Genomic DNA, 18,286 nt, shown 5'->3' with positions numbered 1-18,286 from the left:
TTAACTTTTAAAAACTTTTTTTAATTATTTAAAATAATATAACCTTTTTTTAGTAATTTCCTATATTTAATATATTTAAATTTTATAATTATGTAATAATTTTAACTATTTATTAAATAAACTAATTTTATATTTCCTATATTTAATATATTTTAATTTTATAATTATGTAATAATTTTAACTATTTATTAAAGAAACTAATTTTATCCCACTAACTTCTAACTTTTTATTTAATTTTTTCCTAACCCACTAACTCCATTAAGTTGCACTAGTTTTGAAACAGTTTTCTCAAACTTTTTTTAATTATTTAATAATATAACCTTTTTTTTAGTAATTTTCTATATTTAATATATTTTGATTGTATAATTATGTAATAATTTTAACTATTTATTAAATAAACTAATTTTATATTTCCTATATTTAATATATTTTAATTTTATAATTATGTAATAATTTTAACTATTTATTAAAGAAACTAATTTTATCCCACTAACTTCTAACATTTTATTTAATTTTTTCTTAACCCACTAACTCCATTAAACTACAACATCATTTTCAATAAATTATTTTTTCTCACAATCTCTTCCACTACATTCAATGCCACATTTTTTCACTCACAATCTCTCCCACTACATTCAATTCAATGCCACATTTTTTCTCTATTATGCAGTATATATAAGCTATTAAACTACAACATCATTTTCAATAAATTATTTTTTATAACTGCCCACTAATATCTACTATCCACTAACACATTTGCAACTTTTTTTTTTTTTTTTTATAAAAATGTCATTTAGCATATTAAACACATGTTTTCAATTAATTAATCAAATAAATATATTATAACTTCTCAACAACCCCGCTCACCCATTTATTCACTCACTTTCTATTACTCCATTAACTAATATTTTTATTATTTATTAATTAATAAAAAATTATCTTTATAAATAATAGACTTAAATGCAGTTTTGACTCTCCTATTTATATTATTTTGAATTTTTAAACTCCCTTTTACAAAATTCAGCCTTTTAGTCCCCACAATTACTTACTTCTGGCAATTTTTGAGTCCCCCACCAAAATTGCATATGTGACATGTTTTAATGATGACATGGAGCAATGACCTTTGTGCCACGTAATATAGATATTTTATGTTCTTATTTTTAATTAAAATATATTTTTTGAAAATTCATTATTTCAAAAACATAATTTTTGAAAACGTGATTTAATCATCTCTTATCTCTCAAACCCTAATTCCTCTCTTATCTCTCAAACCCATAAGTCTCTCAACCTAACAACTCAACCATAAACATTGGTTCTTCGAAGAACCCATAAACACTAAACATGACACAAAGTTCAAACGCAAGGACCAGTAACAATAGTGGCGACATTCCTCCCATTCCTCTTTCATCGAAGAATAAAGAATATGTCAGATTTTGTTTGAGGTATATCACGATTCCCATTTCTTTTCTCCTCGTGCAGTTTTATCTTGTTATCTGGTTGTTTTAGACAATACGCTGATTGTAAATATTGTCATTCAGACCATCTCAGAGTCAATGCATTAAGCTGAGAATTCATCATATGAGAAAGTTAGTAGAGCATCCTATTAAATGGTATGTGGATGGATTAGTGTATGAAATGGATTGGTTTTGGGATACTGATTACATGTCATATATGCAGTTTGAAAAATTGGTAATAAAAGAGGGATATAGGAATATCAAACGCATGTGGTATTGGAACCCCAAGTATAGCTTTAGTCGTGGTCTGAGACCCCTTAACTGTGATGGTGATGTTCTTAAGTTAGTTGAGGATTTAAAAGGATTTAACTTGGTGGATGTTTATGTTGAGCACACAGTAGAAGTGATAGATGAGTCAGACATAATACATGATTATGATGAGGATCGTGGTCCAAATTATGCTGAGGATGAGGTTGATATTGATGTTGAAGTTGCAAATGATAATAATATGGCTGAGAATGTAGTTGCAAGTGATAATGATATGGATGATATAGATGGGAATGAAGCTGACAGGGAAGATGTTGAGACTGAACATGTTGATGTTGGAATAGAAGATGACGATTATGAAGATGAAAACTATGTGGCTGATAGTGAGTTATGTAGTTTTTCTGATGAGGAATTAGAATGCAGTGATCATGTGGAACAAAATGTGGATTTGGATTGGACAACTGTCATGCATTGTGTCATGCATTGTGATGAGGATCGTGATAAGGCTCGACACTCTGATGAGGATGGTGATTCGGATGTGCTGCATACACCTAATGAGAGTGGTAATGATGAGGAACATGAGAAGTTTCCTTCTTATAAAAGTGACGAGTCCTTAAAGTTTGAGCTTGGTATGGTGTTTAGTAAGAAAGAAATGGAGAGGGATGCTGTAAAGGACTATGGTATGGAGAACAACAAAAATGTTATCATAAAGAAAAATGAGGCAAAGAGAATGGTGATTAAATGTATGGAAGGATGCAGTTTTCACATGAGAGTTAGTAAGAGGGTAGGGAATCAATATTGGCAAGTGGTTAGTTTAATTGATGAACACAATTGTGCTATAACTCCATATAATAGGCAAGCAAAGACTACATGGTTTGCTAAGAAGTTTGGTCACATTCTAAGACACAACCCTAACATGAAGCCAGCAGGATTGATTGCCCAATCTCTTAAAAGATGGGGAGTGAATTTGTCACATGATCAGGCTTATAGAGCTAAAAGGAGGGCTATGGATATGTTACAAGGGGATGGTATGGAACAATTTAACCATTTGAGGAGATATGCCCAAGAATGATTGAAATCCAACCCTAATAGTACTGCTGTGATCAGGTGTGCTGACTCAAGTGAAGGCCCTGTCTTTGAAAGAATCTATGTATGTCTAGAGGCTTGCAAGTATGGCTTTGCAAAATTCTGGAGGCCATTAATAGGGCTGGATGCTTGTTTTTTGAAAGGTGATTTTGGAGGACAGTTGATGGCAGTAGTTGGGAGAGATGGAAATAACAAGATTCTGCCTATTGCATATGCTGTTGTGGAGGCTGAGACAAAGGAATCTTAGTATTGGTTCACCAAACTTCTATTGGAAGACTTGGAAGCTATAAACCAAAGAGCCTATGTTTTTATCTCAGACCAACAAAAGGTACCTTGTAACTTGTAATTATTTATTATGTAAATATTCATCTTGAGATTAGTACAAACAAAAGTTGTATTGATTGTTTTGATTATATGACAGGGATTAGTACCAGCAATTCAAAGTGTGAGTGCTCATGTTGAGCAACGCCTATGTGTGAAGCATCTATATGGGAATTGGAAGAAGAAAAATCCTGGTCTTGAAGTCAAAGAGGTTATGTGGAGTGCAGCACGTGTAACACCCTTCTAAACCCCGCGGAAATTAATAAAATAATTCAGAGTAAAACATGAAAACAAGGGTGCCACAATTCAATTTAAACAATTTATCATAAATCAATTGTCATGCTTCACTTAGGAACGAATCATCAATTTAACAAAATCATGTTTCTACACAGCAGAACATTAACCAACGGATAAGCATAACATCATCTATGCAATATCTCACAAAATTACTCCAATAACAACAAAATAGAGTATCATCATAAACTCTAAACTAGCGTTCCCCAGTGTTACAATATCAGAGCATGACACCGACGCTATACTTAAACAAACTGGCCTATGAGCTATCCTCACCAAAGCCAAAAGCCGCTACTCGCCAATCTGAAAATGTCGACAGTAAGGGTGAGTCTCATTCAAATTAACAAATGTTATTGAATCATAAATAATAACACATCATAATTACATCATTCACCCAATTGTTTCATAAACAGACATTCAGACAAGTTTCATCATCACAAAACAATCAACCAACACATCATCAATATTTATAACACTGGAATACATCCAATCATGTTATAAAAGTCATGCATATGGATGCAACTGACACTATGCATGTGGTACCAACATCATCAAATGGGAATAACCCATGACCGATCCAACATCATCAAGATACGGTCCTGCCAGCACAGATTCCACACAATGGGAATCATGCCCTTTACTGATCCAACACATCATCATGGACACAACATCATCAATGAATATGAATGAATGCAAACATACATGAACATACTTATACCATCGTCAAGTCTAATGAGTAACATCTTCAAATACTCATTTCATCATCATCATCATTATCAACATCATCATCATCAAAGTATGTTTATATACATTAGCATCATTCAAATACAATCAATCATCATTATCATCATTAAAGAACATACATGTGTTCACATCAATCATCATCATTAATAAGAAAGAACATACATGTATCCACATCATTCCAAACAAAGCAATCATCATCATACAATTCTCAACAAATCATCACATCATAATGTTTTTCAAACGAAATCTTATATTGTCACATTTCATCACATATTTCAATAATACATCATCCATCCAACAGACAAGATATTCACATCATCACGAAACTATCTCATAAGCTTCACCATACCAACAAACAAATCATCACATAATAATGTCTTAAACATAGCTTGTGTCGTTACATCTCATCATATATGTCCACAACACAACATTCATCAAAACAAGCAAAGTAGTGAAATAATCTCAAGCTACTAATCATTTCATCATCCTAACATAAAGAATACCTCATAAGCTTCATCCTGCTCGAAACGGCACACAAAACGGACCAACGGTTCAAAAGTTATGAGTTTTCTAAAATGATTCATTTTTTTAAAAACCTTCAGCCGTAACGGGTTATAGAAAAAGCGTAACGGGTTACGAAGAACAATTTTTCAAAAACAGTTTCAGCCGTAACGGGTTACGAAAAAAGCGTAACGGGTTACGAAAATAATTTTCAAAAACAGTTTCAGCCGTAACCGGTTACGAACAACACCGTAACCGGTTACGAACTCGTAACCAGCCCAAAAACCCCATTTTTCACAGCCGTAACCGGTTACAAGCCCGACCGTAACCGGTTACATCACCTGTAACAGCAAAAAAAACACTTTTGACAGCAACTTATTTCCATCCAACACAACCCAAATCGAATCATTTCGACCATACACAAAAAAAACAGAATCAATTCACAATTATTCCATGTCATTTCATGCCTCAACAACACATTCATCATGGATTCTAGCCAAATGATCAATCATCATCCAAATTGACTCAAATCCCTAACTCTATCATATGAATCAATCGATACGAAATAATATATCTATATCAGTCCTATTATCCATAACCCGATAATAGATGTTAATCGAAAGAGTCCCCCCTTACCTTAGCCAAGAATCTGGACTTTTCCCCTTCTCCATCAAACCCGTAAGCCCTTTTTCTTCATTTTCAACAAGAATTCCCAATCTTCAAACTCGCTTATCTCCCTCATCGAGAAACTCCCTGACACGAATTAATATATCAAATCGAAGGAAATTTCGTGTAGAATCCGAATCTTCGAGAATTACCTGATTTGGAGTTACGAGCAGGAAGTTATGACCCATTTTGTGAAGGCTGCCAAAGGGTTGTGAAAATAGCTTTTGCCCATGAGTTCTTCTTCTCTCCCTCTTAGGTTTACCTCCTCTATTTCTCAATTTCCTCTTATTTTCTTGTTTTATGAAAACATAACATAATTTAGTAATGGGCTCCTTCACACTAACACCCCCACATTACTAACTCCACCAATGGCCCAACACTACATTTTATTATTTCTCCCAACATAATTCCAATAAAATGCTAATTCAAATTAATTAATTTAAAACTTAATTAAATTAATTAAATAAGAAATTTTGGGATGTTACAGCACGAGCTACAAGTGTACCATCTCGGGAAAGGGCAGTGTTAAAGATGAAGGGCATGAAATAATATGCAAGGAAGGAAATGGTGGATGTCCCTTCAATTTACTAGAGTCGGTTTCCCTTCAAAACCTATTCCAAATGTGACCTTCAGGTAAACAACATGTGTGAGGCTTTCAATAGGGCTATTCTAGAATACAGGGATAAGCCAATAATCACTCTTTTGGAAGGGATTAAGCATTATCTTACTAAGAGGATAGCTAATCAGAAAGAGCTAATGAATAACTACAATTGTGATATATGTCTTATAATACAATTGGTGCTTCAAAAAAACAAGAGGAATGCAGCACATTGGACTCCTACATGGCATGGTGATGATGACATGGCCATATATGGTGTGACTAATGGAATTGATACATATGTTGTTAACCTCAAACAAGAGACTTGTGCATGTAGGAAATGGGATTTAACTGGAATCCCTTGTAGCCCTTCTGTCACATGTATTTGGCAAAACAAGAAAAAACCTGAAGACTATGTATCTGAATATTACAGGTAAATTTTAGCATATCTGTCTTAATATATGTGTATCTTAATATGTGTGTCTAACTATATGTGTCTGACTATTGCAGGAAGGACACTTTTAAGAACATTTACTCACACATCATTTACCCTACTAATGGTCCACAATTATGGCATTTGGAGTGTAACACCCCAAATCTACCCCGTAAATATAAAGGAAAATCAGAGTGTAAAAGTCTCAAAACATACATCACATTTGAGGCGTCACAATTACATCGTAAAACAAATCATACACATGCTCACATATGTATAGATACATATCAAGTAAAATGGAGGAAAATCACATCCATTAAACATTAATACTCGAATAGTCATAATATCACAGCGGAACAACATCAACAACAATATTCAGGTCATACGTGCCAAACACGGGCAACTAAAAATTCAACATATCTCTACAAGACATAACAACATAATCCAATGAGAGATAACCATATCCAAATATAATAACAAAAATGACAAGACAACATGACATAGTCACAACAAGCTAGACGTCCCCTGAGTGCTACGTATCAGAGCATAGACAGACCGACACGAGCTAAAAGGTAAACAGCTACTCCACGTCGTTACCTGCACGTTACCAACAAAGGGTAATATTCAAACAGAAGGGGTGAGATATCATTCATTATAAAGAAACATATGATAATATTCAAAGCAAGAGAAAAGATCATACATTGGCCACCACTTCTCAACTTACACAACTTGCAACAACTTTAATCACAATCGCAACATTATTAGTCATTCTCAACAACATAATCGATTTCACAACTAAAACATCAACACACCACAACATTCATACCTCAATCAAAACTAATCAAATGCAACTCAATATGCGACTTTATGTTATGCTATGCATGTGGTACCATTTGGAGTAAAACTCCCAACTTAATCATTCGCCATTGGGCCAACTTAAACATTTCCATATAGGCCAACTTAAACAATTGCCATTTAGGCCAACTTAAACAATGCCATGGATGCGACTCAATGAATGCACATCCACAAGTACAACTTAAACAACATAAATCCACATAACCAACTTGCACAACATAATCAACTTGAGCAACTTAACAAACTTGAACAACTTAATCAACTAGAACAACATACACAACATCAACATCATTACATTTCATAGTAATTCATTGCATGTCAAACACATTCTTACGATGTTCCACTTATTCCATGTTCAACTTCTCCAAACATCATCAATTTAGCAACATATCATTCAAGAAAAACTCTATAAACGGTTTCCAAAGGTTTTCAAGTCATATACAGTAGATAGACATTGATTAGAGCTTCACGGAGGTTCAAACAGCAATTAAAAACAAGTTATGGTTCAAAAGATACATCATGTCAAAGTTTGAACAAGTTTTGCACAGCAAGGTCCGCTCAGTGACCTTCAAGCACACTTATGGAAATACAATTTCAATAACCCCACTTCAAGCGACCAAAAACAGTAGCGAAATGCAAACCAGGCTCCGCTTAGTGGACTGGCTCCACTTAGCGAGCCATCTTTAATTTTCAAAAACAAACAGCATCCGCTTAGCTGCCTCGCGTCCGCTTAGTGGACGTGCGATTATGCAGAAAAATCACAGCAATGACAGATCTGCGTAATCATTCATCCATCACCCAAAATACATTTAAACAGCAATTAAACACATATAATCATGAAATCTATCATCATCTATCATCAAACATCAATTAAAACACATTTCCAATCAAAGATTCATGCATTTTCATCATAAACCCTAAAATTCTACACACAATTCCATGGATACAACACATAATCAAAACCCCACCCTAAACATCATCATACATCCCTTTATCATGAAAGAACCCCACCCTTACCTTAGGATATGGATTGAAGCCAACTCTAATCTTCAATCTCTCTCTTCTTCTTTTCTCTCTTCTCTTCTTTCACAAAATTCCCAAATGAGCTTCTAATTCTATTTCCTCTAAAACCCTTGTTTTGTTAAACCCTTACTATGATCTAATTGCTAATGGGCCCTAATTAACACCTCTCTAATGCTAATCCAATCATAGGCCCAATAACTAGTCTAATCACCAACTTATGTCATTTACTAGTAAAACTCAATAAATAACATAAAGCCACATAAGCACATATAAACACACTTAATCAATATAATTCACAAATAATAAAATAAAATATGAAATAATAAATACGCGTGTTACAACTTTCCCCCACTTAGAATATTTTCGTCCTCGAAAATTACCTCAAGCAAACATCTCAGGATACGACTCACGAATCTTGCTCTCCAACTCCCATGTCAAACTCTCACCGGTAGTTCCCGACCAAACCACCTTCACCAAAGCAATCTCCTTGCCTCTAAGTGTCTTTGTCTCGCGATCCTCAATCCTTATCGGCATAGTCTCCATCGTGAGATTACTAGGAAGTTCATCAAAATCAACTTTGTGGGCGTACCTCCCGAGCTTAAAGAATTAGTCTCAAAGGTCCCCGGAAATTCTCAATTCACTGAAAGACATTGTTGCCTAGTCAGATTTTTCTCCTCAGATTTTGAAGAAGATATTATGAGGGTCTTATTCCAGTTCTTCGATCCTATGCACCACTGCTTCACTTTTCCCGATTATCAGTTAGTACCCTGGAGGAATTCTCCGAGTTACTTTGCTTACCCATCCGAGATCAGATGCCCTTCACAGGTTTGGAGGACGTTCCAAAACCTGAAGTCATGGCAAGCGCGCTACATATAGGAAAATCAGAAGTTGTGTCTAATTGGGAAACAAAGAGTGGAGTCAAAGGCTTTCTCGCCAAGTTCCTATTGAAGAAGGCTCGATCATTCCTAAAAGCCATGAGTTATCAAGCTTTTGAAGACGTGTTAGCTTTATTGATCTATGGTTTGGTACTATTCCCTAATCCTGAACAGTTCAGAGATGTGCATGCTATCAAGATATTTATAACTCGCAACCCGATACCTACCTTGCTCGGAGATATCTTACATTCGCTTCACACTCGTACCAGCAAGAAGCGAGGAACTCTCATGTGCTGCATACCTTTACTTTCCAGGTGGTTTATTTCGCACCTTCCCAGATCAGTATTAAGGAATGAACAAAGGATGCAATGGTCACAAAGGATGATGTCACTCTCTCATTCTGATATTCATTGGTGTACTCAATCTAACCAGGATTTTACTATCATTGACCGTTGTGGTGAATTCCCTAATGTGCCACTCCTTGGCATTAGGGGAGGTATTACTTACAATCCATCTTTAGCTTTACGTTAGTTTGGGTATGCTCGAAGAGATGGTCCTCATGATATGATTATCAAGGGTTATGTGTTTGATTACAAAGACGATCCTCAGAATTATCGACAAAGGTTCATACGAGCATGGGATAAAGTGTACAAGTATGACAACAAGGAGTTGGGACAGAGAAATTATATTCCCCCCGAGCCTTACCTTAAATGGGTGCGCACCCGTGCCCAGAGTTTTATTATGCCATATCCTGCCGTCAGACCTATGATTATTGAGCCTGAATTCGAAGGAGATGTTCCTCGGATTATTCTTCATCCCGACATGCCTACGGATTTAGAAGAACTACAAAGGTCCTGGATTCAGTTGAAGGAAGAAAGAGATACTTTTGAGGCCCAATTCCATGCTAAAGAGAAGCAAGTGTTAGAGCTTACAAAGCAACTTCATGCAGAGCAAAGGGTCAACAACTTCCTTGGGTCAAAGAGAAAGCGTCCATGGGAAACTTGAAGAAGTTTATTTTATTATTATTATTTAGTTGTTTTTTATTTGCTTTCCTTTGTAAGCCTAAAAATGGCAAAGAACAATAATTGCAGTTTAATTATTACTATTAAAAGTTGTTTCTTTTCTTTTGTTTAAACAAATTTAAATTTCAAGGTCCTTGAAAACATTGCATACGCATACGCATACCATTCATAAACATTGCATCACAGGTTTTTTTAAACAGGTCTCTCATCTTTCCTCTGTTTATTTCTGTAAGAAAATGGATCTCGAACAATCCGTCAAGAACCTCCAAGCTCAGAATGTTGAGTTCCAAGCTTTGATCCTGAATTTGTCCAAGGGGCAAGATGAGCTGAAATTCCTTCTAACTAAGAAGGAAAAGAAGACCAGAAAGCCGGTAAGTATTCTCAACATGGGGAGAAGATTCAAGGGCCCTCTCAAAAAGGTCAAAGAAGCTGAAATTCCTGAAAACAATGAACATGAAGACAATGACAACATCAAGACTGACGCCAAGAGCAACATAGGCTCCGATGATCAGGATGATGAAGAGGACTATTACCATGAGGAAGAATATCCTGAAGAGAAGTACAGGCAACTAGAGGAACGTATGAAGGCTATGGAAATCCAGAAGGTACCTGGGCAGGATTTTGAGGAACTAGGGCTCATCCTTGGAGTCGTTACCCCTCCAAAGTTCAAGACTCCAACTTTTGCTAAATATGATGGAGTTTCTTGTCCTAAGATGCATCTGAGATCATATGTGAGGAAGATCCAACCTCATACCGAAGACAAGAGACTGTGGATTCATTTCTTCCAAGAGAGTTTGTCTGGGACTCAACTGAAATGGTACTATCAGCTGGAGAGTGCCAACATTCGCACTTGGGAAGACATGGTTGCGGCTTTCTACAAGCAATATCAATACAATGCTGACCTTGCACCAACTCGCATGCAATTGCAAAGCATGTCTATGGGATCAAAGGAAAGTTTCAAGGAGTATGCTCAAAAGTGGAGAGATCTAGCTAGAAGAGTTCAACCTCCCTTAGCTGATAGAGAATTGGTGGACATGTTCATGAGTACACTAACTGGTCCGTTCTATAGTCACTTGCTGGGTAGCTCTTCATCTAGCTTCACTGACCTCATATTGACTGGAGAACATGTTGAGAGTGGTACTCAAAGTGGGAAGATTCAAGTAGGCGCCACCTCTGGTACTACAAAGAAGCCATACCATGGAAGGAATAAGTATAATGCTGTTCATAGTCAGAGGGGTCGTAATAAGAAAGATTAGAACTAGTCTGTTGGGGCCGTTCTAATCTCTGCACCAACACCTCAGCAAACCCCCAAACAAGGGTATCGGCATAGGTCAGACGCACCCAAAAGGCAATTCACTAAGATCAACATGCCTTTATCTCAAGCCATGCAACATCTGTTAAAGGCCAACTTGATCACCATAAGAGATCCTCCGAAGAATGTCACTACTACGTCTCCAAACTATGATCCTAATGCAAAATGTGTGTATCACTCCAATAGTCCTGGACACCATGCTGATAACTGCTGGGCACTGAAAAATAAGATTCAAGACATGATAGATGCTGGTGAAATCGAGTTTGATCTTCCAGAAACTCCGAATGTCATTACTGCCCCTATGCCAAATCATGACAAAGCTATTAACGCTATCATGGACACGGTCTATGTCTATGATGTGAGAGATCTGTCAACTCCACTTCCAGTCATCAAGAGAAAGCTGCTGCAAGCCGATTTATTTCCGGGTTGCGACCTAGGTTGTTATTATTGTGCATCCCAACCCAATGGTTGTGAGAATCTGAAAAGAGGAATTCAAGGCTGGATGGATCATCGTACTATCATGTTCGAAAAGATTCCTTCTGTAGAGAATTTGTGCGAAGGTTTCTCCCGTGGCCTGAAGATTGAAGACGTGTCGGTAATTTCCAAAGCTCCATTGAGGATCCCTACTGTAATACGGTGGGAGAACTGACTTTATTGAAATGTCGCGGTAAGCAAGAGTCGCCACCGACTTTTATTTTATCCAAATTTATAGAAAGGCTAAAAGAACAGGAAAAACCTTATAAAAGAAATTTTGAGTTCGGGGGGTAATTTATACAAAGGGAAGGTGTAAGGCACCCTTTGCATCCATGGTTTTCCATGGGCTCTTAATTGCTTAGCTCACTTTTTGTTTGAAAATGTTTGTAGTGAATAAAGAAAAAGATTTGAAATAATGACTTTAGCTTGTAAATAAGCGTAGCCTTTTTGAAGATTTTGATAAAGTGTAAGAAAAAGATTTTAAACCAGAGCAAGCAATTAGGAGGTAATTACCCTTAAATTTAAAAAGAATTCTTTTAGCCTTTCAGGGCTATCCATACCATAGGAGGGTAGGAAGTCCTTTTATTGGAGGTTGAAGGGTCGTCGAAATTATCGTTCGCCATCAGACTGTCCCTGCCATAGAGGGGGCAGGTAGTCTAAGGGAAGGATAAGAATAGTCATTATTAGGCAACCAGAGGACACCTCAGCATATCGTAGGCAACTTCGAGGGACGAGATCATATAACCGAATTGAAGGCAGCATCATTGGGACTTATGATCTTTTTGTGACAAGAATGAGCTGAGGGCAACATTGCTGAGGCATCCTCGTATTCAAGGGACTTGACTATTCTACACTGAAAAGGTAACAAGGCAACAGGCAATAGGCAACAAGCAACAGACAACAAAAGGGGTTACCATAAAAGGTGTGTGGGTGCACAATCACGTGATTCAATTCAGATAATTATCTTGTAAATTAGTTATTCTAAATTCAGTTCGAGGTTACACTCGCTAGAATTACTAACCACACAACTATAATATAATGCTGAACAGTTTAAGTGCCTTCAAGGCCACACAATACAACCAGGAGCAGTTACAAAATAAGCCATGGGGAAGGGGAAAAAAGCAATAAAATAAACCCCAACAGAGCAATAGGTTTAACACAAGTAATAATTAAAGAAGAAATTAAAAAGGAACGAGTTTGAGGGTTACCGAAGGTTCGAGCTTTGACCGATTGGTTAACCCTGAAAATTGGCAAAGGAAGAATAAACAAAAGGGTGAGTGTAGGAGGAGTTCATTGACAACGTGGGACAAACCCTAATTCAAGGCAAAAGACAAAATAAAAAGTAAAATAATATTAAATTAAATAGGGATTCAGAAACTTAGCTTTTCGATTGGCATGGCGTGTAGTCGGAAGAATCCTGATGGTAACCCTGAAAAATTGCACAAAGAAAAGAAATTTTTTTTAGTGTAGGAATGATCTGATGACAAACCTCGTAAACCCTGATTCGGGCACAAGTTAACTATGGTTAATAAAATAAATAAAAACCAAATTAATTAACTATTGGTTTTCAACCTAATTAATTAAATCAGAAAACATAAAATTTTGATTAAATTACTTAACCCTAATATGTATTTTAATCAATTAAAAAAATATTGGTAATCAATTAAACAATTAAATTAATTTAAACATTTAATAAAAATTATTATCAATAATTAATATTAAATAAAGTATTTTTATTTTTAATGTTTTTTTTTATGAAAAAAAGAAATTTAGAACAATTTTTGTTAAAAAGGGATATTTAAAAGAACTTAAAAAAACTATATATAAACAATATAAATAAATAAAGAAAATAGACTATATAATTAAAAGTAAAAAATTTTTGGAAAATCTTAGCTGTGATCTAGTGCTGCAGGGCGTAGAGAGACCATGGTGCGCATGCATGCTCCAGTGCGTTGGATTGGATGCTGGAACGATCTAACGGCTGATGGAATGAGGGTACATGATATCACATGCGTCTTAATGCACCAGACCTGTCTTGATTCAAACCAAAATGCGCGCGAAGCCCCAACCAATAGGGGAGTGCCACCTCTCCATCTTCTTCCTTGAAAATTTTAGACAGCTCCTTTTATAGCGCTTTTTGCAGAAGCGCTATAAAAACATGAACCTTTTATACCTGCCATTTACGAATACATCCAAACAACACAAAAAATATTTCGCGACCATACTACTATGATCGTCCAAGGCCCCTGAGTTCAAAAACACCATTGGTTTCCCCTAATTTTGCCTCAATCGTAAAGCCCCAATTTTAGAGCTCGAAACCCTAATAATGGTGTTAGGCTTAAACAGGCACAAAAAGACAATTAAAGCTCCAGACACAATCAAAACCACGTCACAAGTAATAATATGCAAATAGATTTCACTATGAATGCTTGAATCAAACGAATCGAAGATTTTTAAAAAAATACAAACCGTGAGTTGTATGGGACTGTTCTTGATGCGTGGAGGCTTGGAGATGATCTGGAAATCTTCAGAAGAGTCTCAGGAACTGTAAGTTAATATGAGCGCCTAAGAGGGGGGGGGGGTGAATTAGGTGATGGTAGATTTTTGTCCTTTTATTGTTTTATGATCTTGTTGTGTGTGGTAAAAGCAATAAAAGCGGAAAGTAAATGAACACACGATGTATACTGGTTCCCCTCACAAGTCGAGAGTACTCCAGTCCCCTTGCCAACAAGCAAGAGATTTTACTATAATGTTATGACTCTTACAAGACTCTTCCTAGTCCTTCTAAAGAGACAACCACCAAGAACACCCTTCTTGGATTTCAATAAGTCCTTAAGAGAACACCCTCCCTAAGGATACCTCTTGTTTCCAAAACTATGGACAACAAGGTTACAACCTTACAATCTTATATCCACACTTGGAACAATAAGATGTAATCAATACAAACATAAAGAATTACAAGTGATTGAATATATTTGGTAATAAGTAAAGTTTTCTCACAATAGGTTATTATGTACTCAATGGAAATGATGAAGAAAATTTTCTAAGTATATGAAAATGTATGCTGAAAATTTTCTTTAAAGAAGTTTGAACACAATGGAAATTTGAGAGCAAGAGCACAACAAAATGATTATGAAAAATTGATAGTATGTGTGTGTTTTTCAAAAGGAATAAAGAAGCCTTTATATATGATTAAACACCCTTCCAAAAGGCTGCAAAAACATTTTCAAAAAGATGCAAACTCATGGCTAAAAAGGAGTTTCGTATGGCTGAAGAAATAATGAAAAGATGTGATGCTTCAGCAGTAATCGGTTACCAGAAGTAGGGTAACCGGTTACCCAATACCAACGTTCATATTTTTTCAAATTTTTAACAGGGTAACCGATTACTGAAACCAGGGTAATCGATTACCCATACAAAAACCAGAGAGAGATCATTTGAGAACTTCAGTAACCGGTTACCATAGCTTCAGTAACCGATTACTTCAACTACAAAACCAAAAAACACTTTGAAAAAAGCTTTTTATGTTGAAATGAGTTTTACCAAAAGCCTTTTAAATGCAATGCATGTTATGTGTGATATTTCCATTGATTACACAATTATATCTAAGTGAGTTTTTCTTTAACTTATTTACCTTACAATTGATCAAGATATATTGAAGATTAAACTTGTATATTGAGAGAATTCTTGATCCAAGTCCTTTGCCAAAAGCTATGGTGATGTTTTGTCTTCATCAAAAACCCTTGAAGAAGCTTGTCTTCACATTCTCCCCCTTTTTGATGATGACAAACCAATCTTAGATGAAAATATGAATAATATTGCTTTTGCCTTATGATTGACTTTTGCTCCCCCTATCACCAATACTCCCCCTTTATGTAAGAGTATTTCTTGATTTTGAAAATTAAGTATTCTTGAGCTACATATGGTTAGTAAAAGCAATCATATAATTTTGAGATCTTTCTCCCCCTTTGTCATTAACAAAAAGGAATGAAAGACTAATAAAAGTTAGAGTGTATAAAAGTTACAAAGAATATAGAAGATATTTTGAATCCAAACATAACTCAAATTTAATAATTCAAAACATACTAACATAATGCAAACATTGTTTTTAGAACATGAAATTTAAACACACAACTTTGATGAAAATAACATAAAACTAGAACAAACAAAGATGATAAAACATAAGCTAAATGATAATATGAAATGACTATTCTTGCTCATCCATGTTCTCTTCCTCTTCCTCCTCTTCTTCCTCTTCATTTTGGTTGTGAAGCATATCTATTTGGAGTTGCATGTTGTTAAACCGGTTGATCATATAGGTGTCCATAGCACACACCTTGTTGTAGGTTAACATTTGAAGGTTGTAGATAGCTTCATTTGTGTATCCTCCTTTGGGTATAGCGGGAGGTTGGTAGTGAACATTTGGTTGTTGTGGTTCAACATCTCGATAAACAAACCGACCTTCCCGGTTTTGAAAAATGCCGGTATTTTTGGTGATGGTTGAAGTGTCGATCTCATTATCATTAGTCATCATGATTTTAGGTTCCCTTCTTAGAGCAATATCAAATTGAGGCAAAAGGCGAGAAATCATTCTAGCATAGGGTAGGCCACCCTTCAATTTAAGTTGATGCTCCATATTCCTTAAAATCATAGTTGCCCAATCAAGTTTAATGCAGTTTTTGACCGCAAACATAATCATCAACTCGGTATCACTCACTTGAGAGTGGTTAGAATGTTTTGGAATCAAAATATAACTAATGAAAAAGTGAAGCACTCGATCACTTACGGTTAAATTCTTCGCCGGTAATACCAAACGGTCCGCCGTGTTAGCCTTGGCCGCGAAACTCTCCCTAACCGATTCTCTTGAAATATCATAAAAGTAGCCATACCTAGTATAGTTCTCCCATGGAGGTAACATACCGTGAAGGATAGCTAAGCCGGTAGTGGGAATAGTTGAAAACTCCCTAAATTCTTCTAAGGTCATGGAAATTTGTTTCCCTTGAACCTCACTAGACAAAGATAAATCATTCCCAATTTCAAAAGAACAATAGAAATCTTTCACTAAATCCACATATACTTCTCCATGGTCACAAACAAATCTATCCACTTTTTGATATCTAAGCAATTCCGGAAATTGGAAACTAGTATTAGGGAATTTATGCAACATACCATACTTTGTTGCCATTAGAGGTCTCTTGCGGACATTGAAGGTGAGTCGACGAGCTTTCAAGGATGGTGCCGCCGGATGCCTTGAAGAACTTCCATCCACATGCTTGTTGCTTCTTGAAGATCTCATGATGAAAGTTAGGGTTTGGAGAAGATGATAGAGATGTTAGGTTATGGATGGAGAGATGAAGGTTTGAGGTAATATAAAAGGTAGAGAGTTTATGGGAATTTGAGAGTTTTTTAAGAGTAGTGAATGTGAGGGTTGAATGGATTGAATGTGTAGTTATGAGAGGTTTGAATGAGTTGAATGAGATTTAAGAGAGGTAGGTGGAAGAGATAAAAAGGAGATTTGAGGAGAGAGGAAATAAAATAAAAAATTATGATGCATGCATGTATGCCACATATGCAATACAAGACAAAAAATAAAGCAAAAACACAATTTAATATCCTAAAAACGTGAACAAAAACAGCGCTGGACGCAGGGTAATCGGTTACAGGGGTTTAGGTAACCGGTTACTCAAAGTTAAAAAACAATTTTTGTGCAAAACGCCCAGGGTAACCGACTACTCCCATCTGGGTAACCGATTACTGATGCAAAAAATGCAAAAATACATAAAATAAACATAGGAAAAACATGATAAGCATAGAAAGAAAGCACCTTAATATTTTGGTGAAGTTTTAGGCTAGGTCACTTTCATCCAAAATGCCAAGTTCTCGACGGATTTTATAGAAAGCATCTTTTGGAAGCGGCTTTGTGAAGATATCTGCAAGTTGATTTTGCGTATCTACAAATGTTATCTCAACATCACCTTTGAACACGTGATCTCGTATGAAATGATGTCTGATATCTATGTGTTTTGCGCGGGAGTGCATCACAGGATTTTTTGTTATGTTGATCGCGCTTGTGTTATCACATCTTAGAGGAATACACCCAAGGTTTAAACCATAGTCAAGCAGTTGTTGTTTGAGCCATAAGATTTGAGCGCATCCACTTCCGGCTGCAATATATTCAGCCTCAGCAGTACTAAGAGCCACACTTGCTTGTTTCTTGCATGACCATGACACTAGAGCATTTCCCAAAATGTGACACGTTCCACTGGTGCTTTTGCGATCAGTTTTACAACCTGCATAGTCAGCATCAGAATAACCAACTAAAGTATTCATACTACCTTTAGGATACCATAAGCCGACATTG

General features: G+C 35.9%; 1 protein-coding gene across 1 annotated transcript; it reads left to right on the top strand.

Moving 5' to 3' along the window:
* Positions 1-1,341: 1,341 nt before the first annotated feature.
* On the top strand, positions 1,342-3,054 carry LOC131596928 (uncharacterized). The gene is made up of 3 exons (XM_058869659.1): positions 1,342-1,442; positions 1,539-2,749; positions 2,882-3,054. The coding sequence occupies exons 1-3, from the start codon at positions 1,342-1,344 to the stop codon at positions 3,052-3,054; spliced, it is 1,485 nt and encodes a 494-aa protein (XP_058725642.1).
* Positions 3,055-18,286: the final 15,232 nt, after the last annotated feature.

This window comes from Vicia villosa, linkage group LG4 (genome assembly GCF_029867415.1).
Source record: "Vicia villosa cultivar HV-30 ecotype Madison, WI linkage group LG4, Vvil1.0, whole genome shotgun sequence".
In the NCBI taxonomy this organism is placed as follows: Eukaryota; Viridiplantae; Streptophyta; class Magnoliopsida; order Fabales; family Fabaceae; genus Vicia; species Vicia villosa.
This window is presented reverse-complemented; position numbering and strand designations above follow the sequence as displayed.

Excerpts from the sequence above, each read along its gene's own strand:
- LOC131596928 (XM_058869659.1), top strand. The coding sequence starts at position 1,342 with ATGACACAAAGTTCAAACGCAAGGACCAGTAACAATAGTGGCGACATT. Across the intron at positions 1,443-1,538 it reads TATGTCAGATTTTGTTTGAG|ACCATCTCAGAGTCAATGCA; the intron begins GTATATCACGAT and ends ATTGTCATTCAG. Across the intron at positions 2,750-2,881 it reads GGATATGTTACAAGGGGATG|AGGCTTGCAAGTATGGCTTT; the intron begins GTATGGAACAAT and ends ATGTATGTCTAG.